The sequence below is a fragment of the Genypterus blacodes genome, unplaced genomic scaffold (genome assembly GCF_046128005.1).
Source record: "Genypterus blacodes isolate CSIRO-AG114 ecotype Tasmania unplaced genomic scaffold, CSIRO-AGI_Gbla_v1 ptg000141l_1, whole genome shotgun sequence".
NCBI lineage: Eukaryota > Metazoa > Chordata > Actinopteri > Ophidiiformes > Ophidiidae > Genypterus > Genypterus blacodes.
Window position 1 is genome coordinate 432,501 of NW_027466943.1, and position 26,721 is coordinate 459,221.

Below are 26,721 nucleotides of genomic sequence, written 5' to 3' on the forward strand. Positions count from 1 at the left end.
AAACCTCATCGTAGCCCCGCAAGTGCTCAAACATCTGCTTGGGCGTCATCAGCTGGAACATGGTTTGTAAGGCCTGGGCACTGGAGGGAGGCAGGGATGAAGGGAGGACAGGTTGGAGTTTATACAGTGAGACAGATTCGCAGCATATCTGCGGGTTATTAAAGCTCTGGACCCCACCGGGCTGAGAACTTGCCAACCTTCACTCAGTCCAAAGACAAGGAGGGCAAATGTCTCTGGGTGAGCTAGGAATCTTGGGTGCTTGTCAAGACAGCTACAAGGTCCAACAGGAGCTCCCGATCAACCGGAGATGGAATAACACGGGCTGAAGTGTCACTGAGAACACGCTGATAATGTAACGCACACACCCCATTGACCAAACACTCCAACGTGATGATACAATTGATTAGTGAGACCTAAACAGCGATAAAAACGCATCTATGTACCTGTAATTCATCGCATTTTATGACGCCGAGGAGCAGAAATGAATGTGATCACTGTTAGTAAACAAGATGGAGAAACTGCTACGCCAGTATTAACAGCACAGTGGACAGAGATCCATGCGCACACACACACAGACAGACAGACTGACCACCAGACACACACACACACACGCAGGCAAACACCCTAATGACCCAACCTTGCCAGGAAAAAACATGACCGCAAAACAAACAACTCACTCCTCTGTACTCTGTGGACAGTATGTGTGTGTGTGTGTGTGTGTGTGTGTGAGTGTGTGAGTGTGTGAGTTTGCATGCATCATCCTAACAGCAATTTTAATAAGAAAATAAGTGGTCTGTTTTAGAATTCACAAGTATTGTTTTTGCTGAATAACATGCAAATTCTTTAATTTTGCATGAGTGTTTAATGCATGTTTGTATGTTCCTTCACAATATGCTTGTGTGTGTATAATGTGCCCGGTTACTGCACACGTCCAACTGTGTGCACTACAGGCTCCACATACAGTATATGCCACATAATCTACAGGCTTTGTCCCGGTGCTTGTGCTGGAATCATGTCCGTGTACCTTAAATATCTGTGTATTTGTACAAAGTAGCCAGGCAATAGATCACTGTGTGCACATGTGTGTGTAAGTGTATATGTGTGTATGCAGGGATGTAATGTCCAAGCAGAGCGGTGAGAGCTGAGCAGGAACAGCTGGAGCTATAAGATTTCACTGGAATCTGCTAATGACTGCAAGATTTACAGCACCCAACTAGCCATACACACACACACACACATGCACGCCTGTATAGTTTTGGAGAGTATAAAAGAACAAAAACACACACACATCTTTGCAGAATAAGTGCTGCAGTGATCACAGCAGTGTTTATGAGGCTGTCTGTGTGTGTGAGTCACCTGAGCAGGGGTCCGCTGCCGTTCTTGGTGGTCCCTCCTACAATTAGTTCCTCTTGCCAGTGCATGTACTTCCTGGACAGACCGTGACAGCCGCCGCTCAGGGCCCGCGCCACCTCGAATGGCTGCGAGGAACAACAAACAGGAAGGAATAATCATCAGCAACCTACAAAGATGATCCACAGGTTGGTGCGTGACACAGTGTGTGTGTGTGTGTGTGTATGTGTGTGTACCTTAGTGGCATTCTTATTGGGTGCAGTGAGGGGGCAGTCGGGGTCAGCCGGGTTCAGACAGGGTCGATCCATGTAGCCGTGCCCGACGTCCGCCTTCTCCAGCATGTCCTCAAAGGTCTCCACGGGGAAATTTGCAGCCCGAAGCTCCTCCAGGAAATCCTTTGGGTCAAAGTTGGTCCACTGCAAAGGAGGTTTACCTCTGTGGAGACAAAGACAGTGCTCACCACGCTGAGAAGATGATCATCACCACTTTATTTCCCTCTATTTCATGTTTTAAATGAAGTTTTGTAATGTAAAGTTTTGTTATTGTAATTTGAATCATCTTCTTCATACCCTCCTTGTTGTAATTGATCAGAGTTTAAGTTACTTTTTTTTTTTATCGTAAGGCAGAGACACGTTTGGGTTTGTGCTGCATTAAAAGCTGACATTTGAGAAATTGAAATTCAGCTTCATATTTCCCCTCTTACTCTCTTACTTATGGACAAATTTTGTTGGTGTATACTAAGAACTTGAATTGACACCGCAAGAATGTGATAAAAACATTAAATGGAGAAGCGGGATTCCTGCTGCTAACCAGCGCTCGTCTCTCTGCTCTCTATGCTTCACACATTCCAATCTCTCTCTCTCTCTCTCTCTCTCTCTCTCTCTCTCTCTCTCAGACTACATTGTATGTGCTTAACCAGGCTTGGGTCATTATTCCCAGGCTCCCAACCAGAACATAGTAAAAAACCTTATTTGCCATCTGAGACTTGGAGGCAACACGCATAGAACGATGACAGCGACACTGTCAGCCATCGTCAAGACTAATGTATGCGATGATGGCAACGGCGACGCACGAAAACCTTGAGTTTGCACGTGTACACACACACACACACAAGCATGCATGCAAGGGTTTACTGAGCATTACTGTAGCAGCAGGCCATTAGCAACAGAAGGGCCAGACAATGGTGTGAGGCCCTGCACTGGAGAGAAACTATCGCCAGCAATACGCATGCCAGCAACCACTACAATAGAGCCTTCAGAGGAGATGAATTCGGACACACACACACACACACACACTTGTTCTGCAGTGTCTGTTTGGATGGGTTGAGTGTGTTTGGGCAGTCTTTGCTAAGGAAGTTTCTCTTTCTCTCTCTCTCTCTCGCTCTCTCTTTCTCTCTCCTCGTGTCTGTCTGTCTCCTGGCAACAATCTCTAGACGGGTTCAGCATCCAGTCATTTCATAGTGTATGCTCATAGATTTTATTTTCCCTTAAAACAGAATCTATTCAATTTGCCAGCTGGCCTCAGAGTGAGGAGAGCAGCATGTCTACCCAGTGAGGATGAAGAAGATATCTTATCAATTCACCGTATAACGGTGTTGAATGTATCTAATCACTGCATCAATGCATCATAAAATACAGATTCTGTGGCATTTGGTGCACTTACGGGAGATAGACCATTCCAGACTGGAGCTTAGCACCCTCCCAGAAACAGTCCAGTGGAGTGATGATGAGGCAGGGATGTAACCTTTCGATGATCTAATGGCAAACACACACACACACACACATTGGAATATAAGTTTATAAGGGATAAAGCAGAAGAGATAAAAACATACTTGATTGTAACTGGATAAACAATAATAACTTTACTATGTTCCATTGAAAAATAGCTTTTCTACATCAGAACGAAAGCATTTGCAACTCACCTGATCCATAAAATGAGTTTCTGTAACGAGCTCTCCTGATTTGTAGCATAAATGTTCCAATTTCCATTGTCTAGAAAGGAGAACAAAATGTATCATTAGGCGATAACGTAACCATAAGTAGCACAAAAACTCACCATGACTGCAGGAGCTTCACAAACGTGTGCTAGATTGCATTGTTACCTGTTATAAAGGTAAACATGAACTCTGCTGGCTCGGAGAGCTGAATCCAGGTGCTGTCTCAGTGCCTCCACGGTCAGGACGTTGGCTCCATCCTCCCGCGGCGTCTGGATCATCAGCTGGGGGTTGAACATGGCCTCCTCGCCAATCTTCTGCCGTGTATATCTCAGCTCCTGGTTCACACGCCCGCCGACTGCACAGAGAAGAGGGAGTGTGTTTAGCATAGGATGCTCGTGCTGATCACATTTCAAAAGCTGTTCGTTCTAGATATCAGAACTACAGCAGAACTACAGCATCTAGTAGATATACAGATCAGATATTTACTAGATCAGAAGTAAATATACAGTGCATGTGTGTGTGTGTGTGTGTGTGTGTGTGTGTGTGTGTGTGTGTGTGTGTGTGTGTGTGTGTGTGTGTGTGTGTGTGACAGTGTTTGTGCAGTGCCTGGCTATCCCAGCAACAAAAGCGCCCTTTGAGGACCCCATAGCTCCAGCCCAGCACAGCCAAGGCAATACTGCACACACACACACACACACACCCACACACACACACACACACACACACACACACCCACACACACACACACACACACATCAAGGTTAAGCTCCTCCTATCATCAGTGACCAAATGTCAAGTAAAAGCTCACATAATTTTACAAGTCGCCTTCTCTCTCTCGCTCACTCTCTCTCTGTCTTTCTTACACACACACGCACACACAGGAAAATACCCAGTGAGAGAGCCGACTGTGTGAAAAATCTGTAACATTTTATCATGTCTTAATCCAATTTAACACTTCCGGTCAGTTTGTGCAGCAGCGGGCGCGGACTGAATATTTTCAGTGGATTGTAATGGTATTAAAGTCAAACATAAGCAGGCCTATTCTGCCGGGCCGGACCACCCAGTCAGACCAATGGAACGGGAATGGAGGGGGCTGTGTCTCGGGGCATTAGGAAAACACACTTGATTCCTTTTTTTCTGGACCCAAACAGCATTCCCATCTGATCCCATCTGAAGGCATGTTTATAATACTCATCATTAATAGCAGGCCCGGGCTAACTGGAGCGACATGCTTTCTGCTGCCGGGCCGACTGCACAGTTACGGGACACCAACGCCCCCCCCTGCCTTTCAAAAGAGCAGGCATGGAACTGATTAAGACCCGACGCACACTGACAGTAGTGCACTAACAAGTCGACTTGTCTGCTGCGCTCGTCTCTCAAAATCTCTCAAACTCTCTCAGAGCTCTGACAGGATCAATAACGCAGTGTTCAGTCTGCAGCGTGCAGGTACGGCAGGCAGGAGGCCGCGTCCGTTTCTTAGTTTGTTCCTTCGCGTGCTTGCCGTTAAAGAGGGAATAAATTGAAAAATTGAAAAAAGATGGGAGGGACATGTGTAGAAAGAACTCGCTGTCTGTCCTGAACACATTCCAAGAGTTGGACTGCCACCCAAAGACCTTGAATTTACTGCAAGCAGTGAGGAATGGGACAAGTCAAAGGAATGCGCTCTCGCTCTCCCTCTTTCTCTCTCTCTCCCTCTACAGGAAACAGTACATTACGGCCTGGAGGCGTAGAGAATTCCACACTTCACGAGGTTACAGCATTCTGGGGTCAACACTTGCGCAGCCTCGGGGTGGAATTAACACCCCAGCTGGACCAGGAAAGTGTGTGCATGAATGTGAATTTGTGTTCATGTGAGCATGTGCGCGAGTGTGTACTAGTACTACACACAGCTGTATGTCTTCAGTGACACATATTCCCAGATTCTTTTGAGTGGACTGTCTTTTGGAGGTAAATGTTTCCCTGCTGTGACCTGAATCTAAGTGTCACTGACTTTCAAATGCTTGACATTCCTTATTTCCGTATTTTGACTTTCTTCTCCTTTTCAATTACCTCCTAATTTCCTCCTGTAAACGACCAGCGTCTTGTTTTGTTTTCATTAATCAATGAATCATTAAATCAGTTAACTGTTACAGAAGCCTAAGCAAACTTTAACTTCCAACAAAATCCATCCAAACAAAATCCACACGTGTTCAATTTACAATGACATCACACAGGGTTGACCAAACAAAGGACTGAAGGTGTTTGACATTTTGACATGATAAATGTCTAGGTGGTTAGGATCGGACTGGAGAGGAGAGGAGAGGAGAGGAGAGGAGAGGAGAGGAGAGGAGAGGAGAGGAGAGGAGAGGAGAGGAGAGGAGAGGAGAGGAGAGGAGAGGAGAGGAGGCAGCCCTCTGTGTGGGTATTCAGTGTGTTGCATAACATTAACCCCGGGTCCTCCCTATTCTCACTGTGGGGGAAAGTGGGGGAGACGCAGGGAGAGAAAGTGGATTTCTAAGGAGCTGACATCACCCCCACGGTCCCGCCCCCCTTTTTCAGTTGTGAACCCAGACCCCCCACCCCCTAGCTACCCTAATTTTCTCTCTCTCTTTGCTCTATTCAGCATTAGCCTGTGATTGGCCAGATCATGATGGCAATCAGCCCAGCCCCTCTGTCAACACCAGCCCACCTCCTCCTCTCCCTCCCTCTGTATCTCTCTCTCTCGCTCTCTCTCGCTCTCTCTCTCTCTCTCTCTCTCTCGCTCTCTCACTCTTTCCTATGTAACATACAGCATCTTGGCTCCGCCTCTCTCGTCCGACATCGGAAAGGATCCCAAACTATTCAGGGGAAAGGTGCGTTCCCAGTGGCAAACAACTGGACTCAAAATTGCCTCTGACCTGGCACACACATGCATAAACAGTCACCGATTGCTTCCTACAATGTGTAAGAAATAAAATATCTGTCATGTCTTGCCCCTTATTTACTGTGTGTGTGTGAGTGTGTGAGAGAGTGTGTGCAAAGAAAGGATTAGCTGGATTAGGTCCCCACTCAGCAGACCCCCTGTGGTGCAGAGGAAGCCCCCCCAAAACCAGGTCAACTTCTCTCACTGTGTTTACATGCGCTCAGTACTCGTCCGTATAGTTTGTCCAAACTCCAATTAAGACGTTTACATGCCTGAAGGAATCAATTTCCTGTCACATAACATCGGTCTGTTATCCGTCCTAAGCGTACTTTGGTTTGTGTGATGTGTGAGTATGATCAGCAGTAACTCGGTCAGTGTGTTCAGGTTGATCGTCATCCTCATGTCCTACACCTCCTCTCCTCTCCTCTCCTCCTCATTGTCCTTCTCTTCTCCCTCTCAGCTGCTGCTGCCAGTTGCCTGTCAGACCTTTGATCTGCCAGGAGAAACCACCTGTTCCATTCTTCCTTCTGGCTGTGTGTGTGTGTGTCTCTTTCTCTGCCTGTCAACATTCTGCATTCTGTATTTTCTCTCATGTTGTCTTGGGGCAGTTGGGCCATATAACATTTCTGTTGCCATACTTCCACTGTCTCTGTCTTTGTTTGTAGTGGCTCAGGTAGTAATAGCAGAAACAGTGACAGTTGTAACGGTTGTAGTATCAGTAAAAGTGACATTATTTGTGAGCTGTCTGATGCAGGTGTGGGCACATCCACAAATACGTGATGGAAGGCCTCACTGAGAGCTGAGACCCTGTCTGACCCATAGCGAGCCCCCACACCCACCCCTACGTCTCCCCATCGCACCCCGCTGCCCAACCCCTCCCTCCCTCCTTCCAGCTTTCAAAGAGGAGGGGCGACCACACAAAACAAGCCCGGCAGAGAGAGAGAGAGAGAGAGAGAGAGAGAGAGAGAGAGAAAGAGACAAGAGGTGAAGCAGTGAGTGAGAGGAAGCGGCTGGAGAGCGAGAAAGTGCAAGAGAATTGGGTAAGTGAAGCTCTGACGTGCAGCTGTAACTCAGCGTCTCCCCGCGCAGCCAAACACTCCTGAGGACCCCAACCCCTGACGCCCTGGTTGCCAACTCAAACCCCCCACCCATAACACCGACCCTCATCCCCAGCTCCAGCATTACCATATGTATGGCTCCCCTCGCCCCTGATTATGCTAATCACCTGTTCGGCCCCTGCAGCCTCTGCAATGGGTGTATTTAGCAGTCGGCTGGCTCCCAATGCAGCTTCCCCTGGGCCCGAGGTGTACATTCACACACTCCTCAATGGGCAGATTCTTCCACGTTGCTGCCTTCATTCAGGTCCCACTTTCCCTCCTAACCCCCCCACCCCCTTCAAAAAACGGTTTTCAATACCACTGGATTCACAGAGCGGCGGAAAGAGTGGTAGGAAAGACAACACTGACAGAAACCCTGTGTGTTTATAGGAGTGTGTGTGTGTGTGTGCAACGGTCATGGGTCAAGTAAAAATCCCAAGGTGTCAGGCGAAATGATGTATTAATTGATGCGTGTTGCCATGAAGACGCAAGATATTTCACTCTGATTTCGAGCAATTCCAACCTCAGAGGCAGAAACACCAGCCGTCACTTTATACTATTTCGAATTAAGATACCAACAAAATAAGAATGCACAGATCTTCATCACACTCTGATGTGAGCTCTGCTGTGGTTGTTGAGTGTGGTCCAGGTGAGCCGTCTCCCCCGGGGTGCACAACCTGCCGTGTGATTGGCCCACAGCCCAGCCATAACAGACCGTGACATGAGACGCAGCAGCCAATCTCAGCCAGCCATCTCGCTGTCATTTCCTGGAAAGATGACCCGTGATTCCAGGTATCCCAAAGTCACACATTCCTATGTATGGAATATAACACACATAAAAGAACCAGGGACAGAATAAGACATCTGTTGATATACTGAAGATGACGGGAACGGTAATAACTTAATTATAATGTAATAATTATCATTTTTATTGACGCGAACAAAGAAAGTGCAAAAAGTGAATGTGAACTTGGCTACACACACATCATCATCTGTTGTACAGAACAACACACATGTGTTCAGTCCGTCTTAATGCATTCAGCAACCCAAACCTTCCAGGAAACCAGGAACTTTCCTGACTACGAACATGTGTAGTTCCTATTCCAGGGCTGAACAAAATACCTCACTAGGTTTATCAGAACTACTGAGAAACTCATAATGGGAAGAAGCTCTGAAATCATAATAATTGAGGCAAGAACCTTCGCTGTGCTTGAATGATGGACTAACATAGTTCCAACGTGCTGTGTGTGTGTGTGTGTGTGTGTGTGTGTGTGTGTGTGTGTGTGGCACTGGCGTAATTGTTGTTTATATCAGATTGCATGACGTCATTCTGTAGGAATCGCTATTGCTGCATGGCTTCGGCGCTCAGGCATGCTACAGGGCCGCACACACACTCACACACTGTATCTATACGGGGCTGCAAGAACTCACATAACAACACGTAATTCAGAGACGTCTACGAATAGTCTGAGAGCGTGAAAAACTCTGCCGTCCTTGCCTGAAAAGCATCAATCCACAACCCAATCTCCCTCCTAACACACGGCAGGCACAGCGGCAGCCAAAACACAAAAACACTGCAGCTACTATACTCCTGCTTCTTCCCTCTTACGCTGACCCCCCCCCCCCCTACAACCACCCCAGATCTCTCTCTGCCTCTCCGCTGTTTCGGTGCTTCTCTCCCCGCCCCCTCTGGCAGTCGGCACAGTGGAGGGAAGGAGGGAGGGAGGAGAGGAAAGGGGAAGAGGGACGGAGGGAGCGGCGGAGGGAAGGAGGGCTGCAGGGAAGGAGGGAGGGAGGCCAGACCACCCTGCTCTCATGGCAGGGCTGAGTGTTTACATTGCCGTGCCTCACTCTGTAATACATCTGGCATTCTGAGGCCACTCTCTCTCTCTCCCCAGCCAGGGATGGGGGGAGTGGCGGCAGTGGTGGTGGGGTGGTGAGAGGAGGAGGAGGAGGAGGAGGAGGAGACAGGGGTAAAGAGAGAGACCTTTTTGGCAGAGGGGGAAAAGAGAGGGATAGAGAACAGAGTGGGAGAGCGAGGAGAGGCGGGGGTGAGGGTGGGGGGTAATTCTCTCCACAGTCTCCTGTGGTCGGTCATTCGCAGGGCTCTGGTTTTTGAATAAGAGCGCCTGAAAGAATGCAAAATGTAAACAGAGAGCTTGGAGGCATCTCAGGATGTCGTTTGTGAATGGGAGTGCGTTGGCTACTAGCACACACACACACACACACACACACGCTCACAAATATCCACACACATACCAAGTGAAAGGTGAAAGAGAAAAGATTTTTAAAAGTTGTTTCCCATTTGCAGGCCGGGGAAACAAACTCAAATGTGCTTGCAGATGACAAAGAGCTCGTCTAAGAAAACAGCGCTGTAAGTTAGCGTACAGGACCAGAGGCACAATATTCCCTCACACTAAATCCCTCACCAGTCAGCCTGCACTTTTCATCAACTCGTAAAGTTTAACACAACACGAAGGAATGTTATTCCTTCTAGAGAGCTTTAATCCTGTTTGTAGTGAACTGATCAACACCAACTTAATCAAATCCAGTTCGGAAAATGTGACAGTGTGCGAATAGGTGTTTTCAGAGGAAAAGGGAGTGTGTGTGTATGTGTGTGTGTGTGTGTGTGTGTGTGTGTGTGTGTGTGTGTGTGTGTGTGTGTGTGTGTGTGTGACAGAGAGAGAGCGCAAAAGATGGATGACTGAATGTTGTGTGTTCTGTGCAAACTAGTGTGGGCCCATTCATGTGTTTGATTGCTTGCGGCTGCAAAATGAAATGGAGAGAGCGTGAGAGATACAGGGATAGAGAGAGAGAGAGAGAGAGAGAGAGAGAGAGAGAGAGAGAGAGAGAGAGAGAGAGAGAGAGGGAGAGAGAGAGAGAGAGAGAGAGAGAGAGAGAGGGAGAAAAGAGGGATGAAGAAGAAGAGAGTACAGCATGGTGGAGGAGCATAGAAATAGCCTTATAGTCATGCCAGCCCTGGTCAACCCACCCCTGGTCAACCACCTACTCACTCATACGTGTGTGTGTGTGTGTGTGTGTGTGTGTGTGTGTGTGTGTGTGTGTGTGTGTGTGTGTGTGTGTGTGTGTGTGTGTGTCCATGCTCCCAAACACATCAAACGCTGGATAATTCAATCATGCAAACCACAATCCTCTCAGAAAAGAAGCCACATTCAGGGCACTCCTTCTCCTCCTCTTCATCCTCCTCCTCATCTTCATCTACAAAAAAGGATGTCAAGGCTTCTCTCGCATGCACTTAGTGTAATGCTGCTGCCATTACCAGCAAAACAACAAAACAACCACCAACTCTGTCAAGTCGACTCTTAATCACGCTAGATAAAAAACAGACGTCTAAGGGAGGGAGAGAGAAAAAAGTGTATCCTATCAGGCTGAGCTCTGAAAGCTCCAATCAGGCTCAGAGTGCAAACACACACCGACTGGCACCATCTTAACTATCACCATGTTAATAGTGATATCAGCATTGGGTGAAAGCAAGACATGAATCAAGCGAAAGGATCAAAACAAGATAAGGGGCCAGAAAAAACACACAAAACTCAAAATTCTTACAGATATATTAAAGTAGTGATGTTCAATAAACCCAAAAAGTAGACTTTCAATAAAAAAATCAATTTCAAAATTCTGCCACATACACTGCCCTCTGCTGGAGGACTGGTGTCAAGAGGTAAACACAAACACCTAACACGTCTCCCACACACAAGCCTGTAACACAGAGCTGGACCCTGCGCAGCCCTACAGCCACATACATTCACACTCTCACACACATAAGGGACACAAACACCTCCTGGTGACAGCTGCTCCTGCTGCAGCGCTGTGTCCCTGAACCTCCCATCCTCCACTGACTCCCCTCTGCTGTGAGGCTTCACTCTGCACCCAGGCCACAGGGTGAGTATCAGGTGAGGTTTTAAATAGCGGGGCCTCTACGAGATGACCTCAGGGTCTCAGGGGTCTACCCCCCTTGGCCCCTGGCCTCTACACTATGGCCCTCAAGAAAGAGCTCCGGGACAGGAGCCTCCCCTCAGGCTATAGCCCCGGGACTCATACCCCCAGTCCAGGCCATAGATCCATGGCCTATAAACTAATTTGAGCCTCAATCAATCAACTGCTGCTCAGCTCAACTGAAGTCTACATCTGTATGAGCAAGACAGCTTATGTGGGGATGAATATTACACAACACCGTTTTTCTTCTGGCCTGGATTAGAATTGCTTTTGAACTGGTCTAAAACACTTAACTTGTGCTGCCCACAAGGGACTGTCTGAAAATGACACTTACTGTCATTAAATAACCAGCCAACAACTGTTTACATATTGGAAATATCCTTCAAACTCTTACCTTCAGTCTGTTTAGCATAAGCAGCAATGAGGAGAAGCCAGTATAGCTCAGTAGTGCATGTAACTTAGAGAACCACATTACTGTTAGTTTACTATCAGATGGTCCTTTGCAGACAGCAGCGATCTGAAGCGACCAATCAGAGCTGAGGCTCATTTGCATTCTGTCAACGCCCAAACAGACTTTTTTGTTAACTTTGTTCTGAAACTCTATTTACACACTAAAGTTAGCTCTACTAACGTGCTAAGGTAAGAAATGGGCCTTTGATAAATACCCGGGTCAAAGCCAACGCTCCCTTCTGTCTTCAGTCTAATCAAAGCCTCAGCTCAGGCCAGTTTACAGTATAACTCCAGTTCATCCGTATCACCCCAGTTTCAACTTCAGCCCCTGCATGGAGCTCAAAAGCCCCATTTCCAATCTTCTCCCTCTTCGCCCCCTCTCCTTCTCTCTCTCTCTCTCTCTCTCTCTCTCTCTCTCTCTCTCTCTCTCTCTCTCTCTCTCTCTCTCTCCTCGGACTCAGGCTCAGCCCCATGACCACAGCCCGGCCCCGTCTGCATCCTCAGCCCCTCTCTGGGCGCACAGAGTGAGTGAGGGGCCGTCCTACAGGAAGGCCAATGTTTACGTGATACTGTTTTAATTAGAGGCAGGCGGCGCTGCTATTTTCTTTACAATTTGGCCTGTGTTTGCCTGAACCCAGAATGCCAAGGGATGGCTCCGTTTTCCATTTGTGGCCAGGAGGGACAGTGAAGGGGTCTAATTCCTCTCTCTCACTTCTCGGCGCCTCGGTCACGGCTTACACTTAATCATTGCAAGATCATCCACAATCATCTACATTTCCAAAGCGAGGCTGTATGCAACCTTGTGGGAAGAACACAGAGGGTGGCTGGCCACATTTGTGTGTGGGGAGAGCAAGGTAGGAGAACAAAATACAACTACAACTTCCTGTTTTGGCTAATAGCTTCCTGTGAGTGCGGCAGCCCAATTAAACACAGCGTTTATCTGCAGCATGGATGCTATCTGCTCTGAACACACACTACTAAGAGACCTTCTTTTTTTTTTTTACTATCATTCCACGAATATTCATTCCACGAGACAGCAAAGCTCATAGATCCTCAGCGGCTGACACAATCACCTCTTTGTGCAAGCATATGTTTCACTCCCAATTGCTCTCTGTCGCTTTATCTAATAAACAGTACTTCCTGTGTCCAAGTGTTTATAAACAGTGCTGAGTGAGCAGCTTGTGAGAAGAGACAAGCCCTGCGAAAGCTGCAGCACATAACAAATGGCAGAATAAACACACTAGAGCGCTCTGGTACGCTACTAATGGTGGTCTGCTGAAGACCTCGGCCACCTTGGCACTACTAGAAAACAGGTGATGACAGACACAAGATGGGGATTGCTGATGTAGAAGTGTAGCTCCACTCACTAGTAATGGGATTGAGACATGTAATATGAGGTCGGTGGATTGTGTGTATGCGCGCGTGCCTGTAGGTATGACTGTGTGTATGTATGCGTGCATTCGCAGGCCACACAGCTTCCAGGCGGGGTCGTCCACGGGTCGCCTGTGGAGGGCAGGTCCAAATGAAACATAAACAGCCGCTCTGTCCTCTCCTCCTCTCTCCTCTTTTTCCTCTCGGACGATGGGCCAGTCCCCCAGCACGGCCCAGCACAGCGTTCCACCGTCCAGGCAGAACTAATCTATCCCTCAGCTGTGCAGCCTAATCTAAACAAACAGATCTCTCCCTACCAACATCTGGAACCCCTCACATACCGAGACCTAGGAAACCACCGCAGCCCAGTCTCTTCGTCAGTGTCTGTGTGTATATGCGCAGACCTCCATCAATCAGTAGGAGCCAGTGTGAGTTCATGCAGCATCCCTCTACCACAGGTCACTCGCCCTGGTCCTGCTCTCTCTCTCTGTCTTCTCTTTCAAAGCAAATTCTTCTATGATGGTAAGCAAGAGCAAAGGCTATATGGCATTTGACTGCAAATGTAGAATAGTAACACTAGCAAAGATTGTTTTTGTTATCCGTTATGTTATCCGTAACGTGAAAACTTGTCAGAGCGATCTCACTCAAATCAGGAGTCCAGGTGCTCAGGAGACTCGCCTTTGCCCCTCAAACACAGCATACTGCGCCTGCGCCCCAGACTGGAAGCCCACAGACCCCCGCAGCAGCATGCAGGGGGAGGGAGGGGGGCATGTGTGTAGGAATCAGGCTGCTCTAAGCTGCGACCTCATGGATTACGCTTTTTTTCTACTGTATATGTGAAGGAGAATAGTTCCAAAGGGGATAAGAGAAAAGGAAATGGCACATACATGACGAATGCCCGTCTTTGTAAACACTGTTTTGTTAGTATTATTGCTTGTATTTATCCAGAAAGTCTTCACTTCATTCCTCAGCCACAACTGCTGCTCCATTCATGACTCCCAGAGCCGAGTTTTGCCCTAAGTGCTGGAATGCGGATCAAAGGGAAAGAAAAAAAGCACAGTCCCTTCCCCTCACACCCCCCGAGCACCACCCATATGCACCGCTGCTTGTTTTTTCTTACTAAATGTTCATTCTTTCATAAGCTATTTCCCAAACAGAACAACAAAACGTGTGACCTATCCGCTCCGCAAACAAGAGTCCCTGTCCGCGCTCCGCTTTTTCCCTTCAGCCGGAGAGAAATCTTTTTGGAAAGTTGAGAGCTGTCCAAAAACCGGACCACACACAGGCTCAGAGCATTCAACTGCTGGGGGCAGGCAGAGCAGACACACACACACTCACACATACACACACTCTCACAAAATGGCGGCTTTGACAGAAATTTCCTCCACTACAAAAGCTGCTTATGAAGTTAATTGCAACTTTGGATCTGCATGCAGTTAGTCAAGAGTTGCACGTGTTTTGCATGATTCTAACTCGGTTTCATAGGCAAAGCAGCTAGAAGTTCAGCGTAAACACAAGTATTTCTATTAATTTCAGAATTATTGGCTTGTTTAGGAGCACCCACCATACAGCTCAACCTCCAGAATAACCCCTCCACACAAACACACAAAATAACAACCTATATCACTTTAAAATGTGCTTGAATAACGAACACTACCTGCAGTCTCATCCTTCCACATGCACTCCAACACAGACACCACACAGTCTCTCAATAACAAACCAATAACACATCAGGTTCTCTTACCTTCCACCCAGAGTTTCTCCACATCCGTCTCCAGATTAGCTGCCCGTAGGCCCACGGCGAAAGCTCCAAAAATCATCAGGCCCACAACCAAAAACTTTCCGCAGTTCTTTTGTATGTAACAGCCCAGCCTGAATAAAAGTCTCTGGAACTTCGCTCTCAGCCATAGAGGTGCTTTCCTCCCCGTCGCCTTCCCCTGCGATGAGACAGGAGTCGCAGGGTTAATGATGATTCAAACACAAAAGCAAGCAAACTTACCTGCACAGGTGAGTCTGTCAATGGTTTAACAAACAATAAAACAAACTCCAAAGCGAACCAGTCGAAAGTAGTGGGACATGAAGAAATACCATCTATGAATACTACTCATAATTTACTATAGTATTACACATGTATGTATGTATGTATTGCTTGTTTGCCTGGGACCACCTGGAAGCTACTCAGGACTCCACAGAGTTCCCCTGTCCATACGTTGAGAACCGCAGCATCTGCCATATCAGTATCAGATAAAGTGTAGCTTCACAGTCGGACTCCCCTCTGCTGCTCACACACACACACACACACACACACACACACACACACACACACACACAGGGATTACTGCATGTGTGTGTCATCTCATATGGACAGTGGTGATCGATTAAGATTCTTATCAATGCAGACTGACACCAAAGAAGATAGATTATAGATTTGGGGTCTTTTGGTGATAGGAGGGGTGTTGCTTCCCCCCCCCCCCCCCCCCCCCCCCACACACACACACCTGCACCGTGGATGCGGGTGAATAACAGGAGAGATGTTAATATTTTCGGGATAATTTCTTCCTTTGAGAGGCAGATCAACGTTTGTTTTGTTGGCATAACATCACTATGAGGTTAGAAAACACAATAAGTGAAGTGATCAGGAGTGAAACTGCTACTGTTAGTCAGCACACACACACACCAAACACATGAATCAGTGCTATTGAAACACTGAAAAGGTGCATGTGCTTAACACCCCGCACATCATCACCACACACTTCCAGCAGTCTGTGTGTGTGTGTGTGTGTGTGTGTGTGTGTGTGTGTGTGTGTGTGTGTGTGTGTGTGTGTGGGGAGACTTAGCAATATTTGTGAACGGAAGAGTGCAGCCACATGTATTTTCCCTGTTCGCGCGATGTAAAACAAAAAAAACAACATGCCAAACAAAAGTTTGCCGGGAGCAGCAGGAGTGTGTGTGACGGAGGTAAAGGTTCGGCGAGTCAAAGCTGCGTGTTCTGCTGCTGTGAGAACCGTTATAAGCATCAGATGTTGTAACGATCAAACTAATTGAGCATTTACGCGGAGACCCAACGCGTGCCATGTCTCCAAACAAGACAAAACACTACGAAGGGTTTTCAAACCAACAACCCTTACCGCTTACTACTACTAACAACCCCCGTGTCCCCGCCGCCCAGCCCGTCCGGACCTAGATTCCGTTACCTAGCAGCGGAACGGACACTTTAAAAAAAATAACAATGCAGCAGCAGAGCAGAAAGCTTCACCTCTGTTATCTGCTCCAATGCGAAACCCGCATCGCAGTAACTCGGCCGCTGCAAATACTCCAAATCCAGCGGCGTGTTGCGGGTATAGTCCCCCCTGTTCCTCCGCGTTATCCTCGGCCGATCGGGATCTCTGTTTTCCTGCTCGGAGGGCGCATTAGCAGCCGAGGCCATGTTGCGGGGACTGCGAGGTGGTTACAGTTTCCCACTTGATAATATCTCCCCGAAAGCGTGTAGCGAGATCCCAAGGCAACAACGTTTCCCTCTCGGTGATTCCACACCCGTGAAGTCGGACTTCATACTCCAGTTGGAGACGGCGAGTCAAAGTCTGCGCCTTCCATCCCAACATTGCGTGATCCGGAGGTCTCCGCCGCTTTCACCGCATTCACCGAGTTTCAAGCTTCAAAACAAAGCATGTTCGAGTTAAACAGCGGCGTGCACACGGAGATCCACACACACGAGTCGTCGGCTCAGAAACCTCGACGGTCGCTGCATTCTGCTGAGACGTCGGTGCTCTTCTTCCCCTGGGCCGCGCGTCACGGCCAACTCCGAGATTCAATAGAATAGAGGAAAAAGACCTCTGTGCGTTTGGAGGCAGAGGAGGAGGAGGGATGAAGAGAGAGAGAAAAAAAAAGGGCTCCAGATCCCGCCTCTGGGGCTGTCAGATCGCAGGACTTTCTTGCATCTGATTGGTTCCAGAAGGGCAAAAATTACTCAGCAAACACGACTATTATTAGCTGCTTAGCAACAGCTCACTAAAGTAGAGAGACCACCCAGGCGCGGAGGGAGGAGGGGGGGGGGCCTCATGTGTGCATCTCCAGCTTCAGGGGAGGCTTCCTGAGAGCTCAACCAGCCCGCCGCGATCGGTTGCTGGGGCTTCAGTGTCCCCACAGGGACGCGATCGGACGCGAAGCCGAGTGTGAGGCGCTGCGCTCGGCCTGCGAGGCGGAGAGGAGCCGAGGAAAGTTACAACTGCAGCTTTTTAACTTTGAATGTTTCTCTACCACCATGATGGTGCGAGTTGGGAGTCAGATTACAGCAGTGAGGGGAGGTCCTACACTGCGGCTGGATGGGAGGTTATTGTATAAGAACCTTTTTGAATAAGGAAAAACTCCCAAAAACTTTTAAACGTATTGCTATTTATTAATTAAACAGTGGACAATGAACTTGTTGACATTTTTACATTTTTGAACTAATACCACAGTATCAGTCTTTAACAGCTCAGTTGATATTTGTGCTTTATCATCATCATTTATGTTGCAAATAAAATAGTTTGACAATATTAACGTTTTATTCACGGATAACGTATTAAACACAAACGACCAATCACCCCAAAGCAACTGCATCACTAATTATTCACTATAATAGTATCGCAGCACAGATGTACCATTCTAATGCGTGGATGTAGTTCATCAACATAACATAACAAATAACACAATATGGTAACATCTGCAACGCCCCAATCATCTTATAATGCGGATGTGCAGAAATCATCAATAATGTTGTGTTTCCTTTGTCGCAATACAGGACATCGAGTGATCGAGTGATCAGCCAGATTTCCCTGTAATGATACGATTGATAGAGGATAAACACATTGTTTATAGTTTCATTTCCTAGTTTTTTCTAAATACATCAATCTTGTAATATCCTCTGAAAAAACACACACACACACACACACACACACACACACACACAAATATATATATAATATAGAACCTATGAGTAATTCAGCAATGTTTTGTGCTTTTCCCAAATTTAAAAAGTCAATCAAGTGGTCTTTGCAACCACTTGACCAATTAAGCCAAGATGATACAGCATGAGCAGTGTGTGTGTGTGTGTGTGTGTGTGTGTGTGCGCGCGTGTGGTATTTACCATATTCCGTCCAGGTGGGGAAACTTTTTTGAACAGATCCGTGATATTCGTGCCCCCGTGAATCCCGAAACGTGTCGCTTATGATGGAGATCAAAGCTGCCTCATGGTCCCGTGGGGGAGAGACGAAGCAGCCGCAGAAGACGCGTCATAATCCGCCTCAGTCGCAGGCACCCCGCTCTGCTGATGGAAAAGGTTCACGCACAATTACATGGCTGTGCTTCGTGGCCATGTGGGTGGTCCCGGTCGCTCTATTGGCAGAACCTGCTGCCTGTCACGCGATGAGCCCAAATAGTAAACAGAACTGAGTCATGCACACCATCCACTGGGACACACAGTCAATCAATCACACATACACACACACACACACACACAAATAATGTTCTATGATAGCATCCCCACATGTGCATTAACATATATGCATTTGTGTTATTCATGAAGGTATGACCACACACACACAGACAAAAAATGCAACCAACATCAGCAGTCATGCACACACACTCGTGTTCATCCTCCAGCACCCAGTGTCCCATTCACTGATTTAATATTTAGTGTGAAATTGCTGCTAACGACTTAAAACACTATGTATCAACCTTTTTATCAGCATGAATATATTTTTTCTCCTTATAAATCAGAAAATGTAACAATGTTCTGAGTATATCAACTCTTTACACGGATTTCAGAGCTTTATATAGTGTATAATGATGAATTCCACTCAAGCCAGATTTTAGGTCACTTCATCAGAATATGACTTTTTCCTTTGATATCAGTGCATTATTTCCAGACACACACAGACACACACACAACCACAGAGCTGTGATTCAAAGGTTCCCACTGAAGCCTGGCGTGCTGTCTGAGCAGGGACAAGAGGCACAAAGGGGCACAAAGTGAGGCTGTGATGCCCCCTAATGCCCCAAAATAGAATCAGGCTTTGTTGAGGTAACTGTGTCCCTAAAGGCAGGAGTCAAACCTGCTGTACAATATCTGTGCTAGACTGTTGAGGTAACATGGTGGTAACACTGTAGGAATTCCTCAGAGTGCCGCAGGTGATTGTGGAATCAATCCCCCCCTTCAAATACTGTAGAGGCTGTAAAGATATGCCAGTAAAATGCTCTGGGAGATTATATTGCAAGCATCTGTGGTAACTAATGAAAAACGTACGCACAAAAGATGCCAAAACACCCCGGACCAAACATGAACACATTACCCCTCATGTGTTAATATGTGTCAGATGGACCAATTGATCACTTTGGAATCATATCTAGGAGAAATACATTTTAAATAGACCAGGACTGAGCTCAGTATTGCCTCTGGCGCATTCAGGTTTTGATGTGTGCCGTGCAGTCTGACTGTACTGTTGTTTTGGGTTACATGCAGATCATTTTTGGGATAGTCCGAGAAAGTTTTGAATACAAATTAAAGCCTTTTTTCCACATTTAGCGTTAAACTCCTCAATTGAAATCTTCAATAGCATTCATCTGCCATTCTTTGATCACTCATATCCTGCTCTAGAGCTACATGGATTCCTTAATGAGGAAAGTATTCATTTAGGAGCTGGAGGAATAGGCTGGCATCAGTCCCAGAATGACTTCATCAACCAATCACCTTGTGTGACCCCTGGCAGGGCCCTCAACACCCCTCAAGGCTGGTGGCTGGCTAGTGTCCATGGGGAAAAAAGGGGGAAACCTTTTTTAAAGCCTGTGCTTATTTATGATTTGCAGGTGGATTACAGTTCAAAGCAGCATTGCGCAAACACATAAATATCCTTCAGTCTGCAATCAAAAGTCTCTTCTTGGTCAGGTGTTGTCAGGCCGATGTGGAAATAAACATTAAAGTAATGACTTGTTGTAAAACAAGCAACGTGCAACATACAATTCTCATTTTCATAAAATATCATACAGCAGAACAATAAATGACCACACACACAGTTCTAAACAAATGACCACAGTAAGAATGTCAGCCGTTCCTTATTCTGTCACTTTCATCCAGAAAACCAAAAGAAAATAAGAATAATATGATGCCTGGCAGTTTAGAGATGTAGACTGTAGCTTTAGCAGTTTGTGAGTCTGCACATTCATATTCACATGAACGTCTCCTTGTATCTCCATTTTGGACACCCCATACAGGCACCATTTCCAATATTTTTGCCAAGCCCTTAAACCATCCCCTTTGCCTCCATTTTGATCCAGCTGCTGGCTCCCCGTGGCTCCCCCTGGTCCATCATGGCTGCCTGTGAGGTGGGTTGGGGCCGACTACGCAGTGAGAGCCTGCTGGGATGTTTATGTTCCAGCTCAAGGTTGTCTTCAATCATACACTGAGCAGTTTGACAGCTTGCAGCACCGCCTGGCCTCTGTTTACCTCTCCCAATTTCCGAATGGCTTTGTATGTATAATCAGAGCAGCTCAGAAAGGATCCAAGAGAGCAGTTCCACAATTCTTCACCCAGCAGGAAGATGGCGAAATGGACCAAAGGCATCATAACGTGACATAGAAAATGTTTTTGTTTGACCGGCTCAATCAAATTCGGTAAACTGATCATTTCAAATACATGTCTGAACTCATCCAACTTGATGTGATTGTAAACACTGATTCCAATTATATTTGTGTTGCAAAAAGACAGAAAGATATCCTGAAAGTGAATGTCCATAGAATTCTTTAGGGTTTGATTGGACTTGGACTCCTGAACTTGTCACATAGTGATTGTTTATACAGTGTATTATGTACACATCAATGCATTAATGAGAGAAAGTTGAAGAGTGTACCTGACATGTAGCTCTATCTAAGTCGAAATAGTCTCATTTAGATTCTGTGTAGGAGACCATTTCTCTGTTTGGCCTGCATTTGTCTTGAGATCTGGAGTAGACAATGTTGGAACTGGCTGGTATTTAGACAAGGCAGTGGTCTGTTCTGCAGAACTGGCCTGAAACCTGTAATTTTTGGAAGTGAGTTCAGCCTCCAACATTAACAGGAAACGTGTGCTGCTCTGAATGTATACACATGGTCTCAACAAATAAGCTGTATAATACAATATCAACGCTGTAGCTCCACAGAAATACAGAGGAATCACAGAGAACATGTGAAATAGGCAAGCACATACATAGAACTAACGTGTTTAGCAAATTCATTTTTGTAAATTCTTCCAAAAATAAAGAAAGTATAAGCACTGCAACATCGATAGGGATGTTAGATTTTGAGATTTAGGGCCTCTTTGCCTTGCTGCAAGCTTTTGCTTACTTATATTGGAGCCGAGGTTGGTCTCTGTGGGAGGCCTTCTGGAAAAAGTGACACATTTAAAGGTAAGAACCTCATAAGCTGTCCAGACCTCTGTTTACTCACCTAGACCTCCTGTTCAGTTGAGTCTTAACAACGGCGGGAACTGTTACCTTCCTGAATGGAATTCAAGCTCATAAACATACTGCTTCGACCATAGTTCAGAGAAATTATTTCATTGACACAGTTGTTTTACGTTATGCTACAAAATATCAAACACAAAATGTTAATATTCCAAATAGAACCTATACATTTTCGTAAATGTATTCTATGTATCCAAACAAAGCTGTAGTCATCCATATGCCAGTAACAGTTTTTCTCTGTGTCTAGATGTTTACAGGACTGGAGTAAGAGTTGATCAAATAGCATTAAGTGCTGTTTGGAATACTTGAGCTATTCTGCCATGTGCCATCAAAACCTGTAATTATTGGATTAGGTGTCTATTTAAAAGTTTCGCTTAAGTTTGAAAATAGAATTCAGTCCCTGGATGATGACATTATGCTAAATGGAAAATATATTGATGAAACTTACACGCTGATCATAACAGTGATATCTAACCAGGCATAATGTTGATATTAATAAAGTCAAATTAAATAAATAACAAAGTACGCTGTGCCATGGCTCATATTTAGCAATGACCCTTTAAGCCAACCTCACAGAATGAGTCAAGAGAGGACGGCGATCGAATTCTACTCTGACACAACCCTTCATTATATATTTGTCTCAGTTTTGATGGAACTGTACAGTGTGCTTGAAAAGTTCGGAGCAGCTGCAGTGGATTGTGAATTGTTCCGTGTCTCTTGAGGTTATTAAAAGCATGTTGAGGTCACATCATCACTGAAAAGCAAGAACTCGGATCCGTTTTTATAAACTGCTGCTCCCTGATTGAAATATGTCAGCACATCTGGGGGAACATGAATGGATGACTTCATTTTTCTTGTTTTCTTCCTAAATGATATGCAATGTGCTTAAAAGAGATGTATACCAGAATCAGTTATTGGGTGTGAGAGATCGTGAAAGAAAAGAAGAGAGAAGTGGGTTGAGTGTTCGTCAGTGTGCCATCGCGGTCGTCATCTGCTTGTTTTCCCCACAATGCCATGAGGTCATCATAGCTTAATTGGCCAATTAGTGCAAACACAGTAGAATGTCTCCAGGAGGAGCAGGAGGAGCAGGGGGAGCAGGGGGAGGAAAACTTTTAGTGGTTAGTTTTGAAACCATCTGTAAACAGAGGCTGATGAATCCCATCATATCACTGTCATCACACCTGCATTTACTGTACGTGTACGTGTATGTGTGTGTGTGTGTGTGTGTGTGTGTGTGTGTGTGTGTGTGTGTGTGTGTGTGTGTGTGTGTGCAGTTTGATTGATGTCTGTGGAGGCTTAGAGCATTTTATTTTAACATCCGCTGGGCTCACTGTAAGGTCTTAGTGAAGCAGGGGGAAAATATCAGTCATAGTTATTCATGTCTGTATTTCTCAGCTAGTCCCTGTTATCTAATTACGGCCGGCAAACAACTTATCTTCTTGTCTCACTCATGCACGTTGGTCGAGATGTGGGCATGTTGTGGTCTGACACTCCCACCGTCCCACCAAATATTGTTACTGGAAAATTATGATTATTAAACAGGCCAAACAGTGTGGTTTGCCTGTTCTGGCGTGAAAACGAGAGGGCATCATTTGAAATCCAGGTGTGCATGAATTGGGAGGAAGTCATTGTGACAGAGATAAAACAAGATTAAAGGAGGATTGATGTGGTGACAGCTACAACGACTGATGGGGAAAGAGAAACTGACTTGATATTTCCAGCTGGATTGGCTGAATGTAAATACAGCTGGATGTAATAGAAGAGCATTTATTGGCTGCATTTTAATTATTGCTTTGACTTTCCGTGGACTGCCAAGAGCTGTTGTGTATACACAGAATGTGCTGCTGACAGCCTATCTGAACCTCGGCTTGCTTTTCACGGACAAGGTGCGAGCTCAGAAAACTTGGCACCGCCAAGGAATGCATCTGCTCTATTCAAAAGCAGCATTGTTTCGGAGGTGAAGTTGTGTATGTGTGTATGTGTGTGTGTGTGCGTGTGTGTGTGTGTGTGTGTGTGTGGTGTGTGTGTGTGTGTGTGTGTGTGTGTGTGTGAGTGAGTGTGTGAGACGCAATAGCACTCTGTTTGTATCTTTTGCAACCACCTGTTGAAACATTAAGACATAATGAGATGACTGAACATGATCTGAAAGATGACAATTGAGAATAAACAAGGCTGTTAAAATAAAAAGGGATTTGGATAAAACTCATTTTAGAACATATGAGACATGATTGAGGTAATGGTTCAAAGGCTCAAAGGCTTTCCCCAAATCAGATTTCATCAATAGGAGGCGCTACAGAGAAATAATATTTTGCACATTTTAAGGATCAGAGTCAGAGTTATAAAATAGCGTAGATTGCATCGTGCAACTTACTACTACGTCTTTTGGAGCCGCTTTGATTATGATTGTTGTGATTGTTGCTTTTCTGTCGTCTGGTTTCATTATTTAAATAGACATTTTTCCTGTGTGGTCGTCTGCCTGGTGAGGACTGTAACAGGATCGATGAGAGGTGGCACAGGTAGGCACACTGACAATAAGATGCATGCCAGTCTTTATTAAGAACTCTACACTTTCAGTTCAGGCTTGAATGTCTCCATTTCTCTACTTCAACTACTGACTTAAATAACATTGAACTGGGGCTCTAAATCAACAATGAATGGCTACTTCAATCCGTCGACTCTGTGAGGCATTCTTGCTATTTTTGCAGCAAGGTGAGAGAGTCATTACATTACATTACGATCAGAAGCAGACGCTTTTATCCAAAGCGACTTACATCACATTACCACCCTTCGCAGAGGGGGGAGCACTTGAGGGTTCGGTGCCTTGCTCAGGGGCACTCGGCAGGGGCTCGAACCGGCGACTCTCCGGTTCCCAAGCGGAAGCACTACCCACTGAGCCACTGCCCACTGCCTCGAGTCCAGCCTAACTGCAAGAAACAAGAATAGATGAATGATTAATTGATAATTAGACGCAACTATGACCATGTCAGCCACTTGGTCATGGTGTCACCCAGGGAAACCTTTATACAAAATGAGTTATGTTTTACATTTTCATGATAAAACCATGTTTTTTGAACCATGGGATACAATGGATTAAATGGATCATTTGGCTAAAGGAGGAGAGAGGCATATTGAGAACTGTTCCTGGTTATATCAATAATGAGGCACACAATGACGCTGAGTGAAGACACGGAAACATTTCAGGAATACATTTCAGGAACTTCATTTACTTCATCCAGTTAGCTGTTGTATTTGTCTCTGTCCTCACATCATAATATTTGAATGGAAAACTCAGCGCAAGTCGGAGCTGCCCTGATTCTGGCATATGCTGTGGAGCTCTGTGTGTAAACAGGCTTTAATAGCACGAAACCCCAACGCAAGTTCTGTCAGACGTTCATGAAAGTCCAACCAAGACGAATGGTTTCCCTTAAGCATCTGGACATAAAACACAGCCAATGATGAGTTGAGTTTGTCTTCAATTATGAAGTCATATGGAAAAACTGAAATCTGTTGGTGCTGATTCACCAAAACAAGAGAAAGATGGGAAATAGAATCTTATTAAGGGGTCTGGACGGAGCTATAAACTAAATAGGACTAATAGGACTGGACCATCAGCTTACTATACTATACTAAATATCACAACTAGGTGTTCACTGACTCCAAAACAGAACAATCTCACCATGTGATTTTTGCTTTTAGTCAGGGAAACCTCAGGGAAATCAATCAAACTCCATGTTTTTATTTTGTTGATTTATTCCGATTTCTGACACAACATCAGAGTTAATCAAGATAACTTGTAGCTCAGTGGATAGAGCTTCTGCTTGGGAACCAGAGGGTTGCCGGTTTGAGTCCCTGCCGAGGTGCCCCTGAGCAAGGAACCAAACCCTAAATTGCTCCCCCCTCTGCGAAGGGTGGTAATGTAATGTAAGTCGCTTTGGATAAAAGCCAAATGATCGTAATGTAATGTATAACAAGGAATGCACTGCAAAAACATTCTTGCGGAGAGGAGTTTGGTAAAATATTCAAAAGGAGCGGGAGTCACATTCACTAATTGATCTAATTAATTAATTAATTGCACAGAGCAAATACTATATGTTGTTGTAAGATAGAGCCTGATTATTTTAACATTTCATATTTTAGCATTCTTTTATATTGTTAGTGGTACAGTAGTAATAATTCTGTTGGCCATCAGTAAACCTTTTCCAAAAGCCCTGAGTAACAATGTCTATGATTGGCAACAGCAGCCAAAATGACCTCGGTTTTCACCGGACGTTAGTCACACAAACACTTATACAAGGCACACATGTCTGCACAACACACACACACACAGCACAGACCAGTGATCAAACTTGAACTTGTGTCTCCACCTGCCCAAGTTTATGTACACAAGAACACACACTTAAAAGCAAAACATATTTCCACACACACACAAGCACAGTCACAAATGCCTCACATACCACACAATCACTCACACAAATACACCAGGCCCTCAACTGTTCACAACTGACAAGTGATTAGAGACTGCCCTCACACACATTTCAAACAGACACATCCTGACTCCCCTATGACTCCGCTGACCTTTGACTTTAGGTGAAGGGGGTTGTTGTCTGATGGTGTGGGTTCATTCTCTGTGTGTTAGGTCACTTCCTGCCAGATTGGTGGTGAGGGGGCCAAAGGGGCCATGTTGGTTGACCTCAAACTAAGGCACAGTGGGGGGCCCGATGATAAAGATATAGAGAGGAACACGAACTATAACACGGCAGAATGTGGCAGGAAGACCTCATGTGTTTAAGGGATAAATGTGCATTTTGTTGTTTGTTTGTCTTTGGTGCAGTTATTGAATCTCACTTGAACGCACTGTTTAGCCCTCAGGAGACGTTGTGGGCTTATCAATGAAACGCTGTGCCCACTTGATAACAACCATGTGCCTGTTACTACCAACATCAATGCTCTTCAAGTATGTGCTATGTGTGTATACAGTGTGTACTGTATGTGCTATGTGTGTATCCAGTGCGTACTAATGTGAAAGGCACCTCCACAACATACAGAAAATTATTCATTACACATAAAACACTTTTTTAATATATTGTTCCAAAGGCAGACATAACTAATGTAGGCCACTACCACACACACTCATCAGTAAACACATCACCACTACCAAGCTTTACATTCAAAAAGTGATTTGCGTTTCTCTCTTTTCCTGTGTGT

At 45.6% G+C, this 26,721-nt stretch overlaps 1 protein-coding gene across 2 annotated transcripts in view; it reads right to left on the bottom strand.

Annotated features, from left to right (window-relative positions):
- Positions 1-18,282, bottom strand: part of ptch1 (patched 1) — a 41,668-nt gene extending 23,386 nt beyond the window's left edge. Inside the window, exons 1-8 of one of the 2 annotated variants that reach the window (XM_076165139.1) lie at positions 18,168-18,282; positions 14,787-14,979; positions 3,452-3,641; positions 3,272-3,341; positions 3,013-3,104; positions 1,587-1,785; positions 1,357-1,478; positions 1-80 (exon numbers count right to left, since the gene is read on the bottom strand). The exon at positions 1-80 is cut by the window's left edge and continues 68 nt beyond it. In XM_076165139.1, coding sequence (XP_076021254.1) covers positions 1-80; positions 1,357-1,478; positions 1,587-1,785; positions 3,013-3,104; positions 3,272-3,341; positions 3,452-3,641; positions 14,787-14,979; positions 18,168-18,170 — 949 coding nt within the window. In that variant the 5' untranslated portion in view covers positions 18,171-18,282. Of the gene's footprint in view, positions 81-1,356; positions 1,479-1,586; positions 1,786-3,012; positions 3,105-3,271; positions 3,342-3,451; positions 3,642-14,786; positions 14,980-16,298; positions 16,866-18,167 lie in introns of those variants that run through there. The other variant, XM_076165138.1, reaches the window with a different exon arrangement.
- Between the last annotated feature and the right edge of the window lie 8,439 nt (positions 18,283-26,721).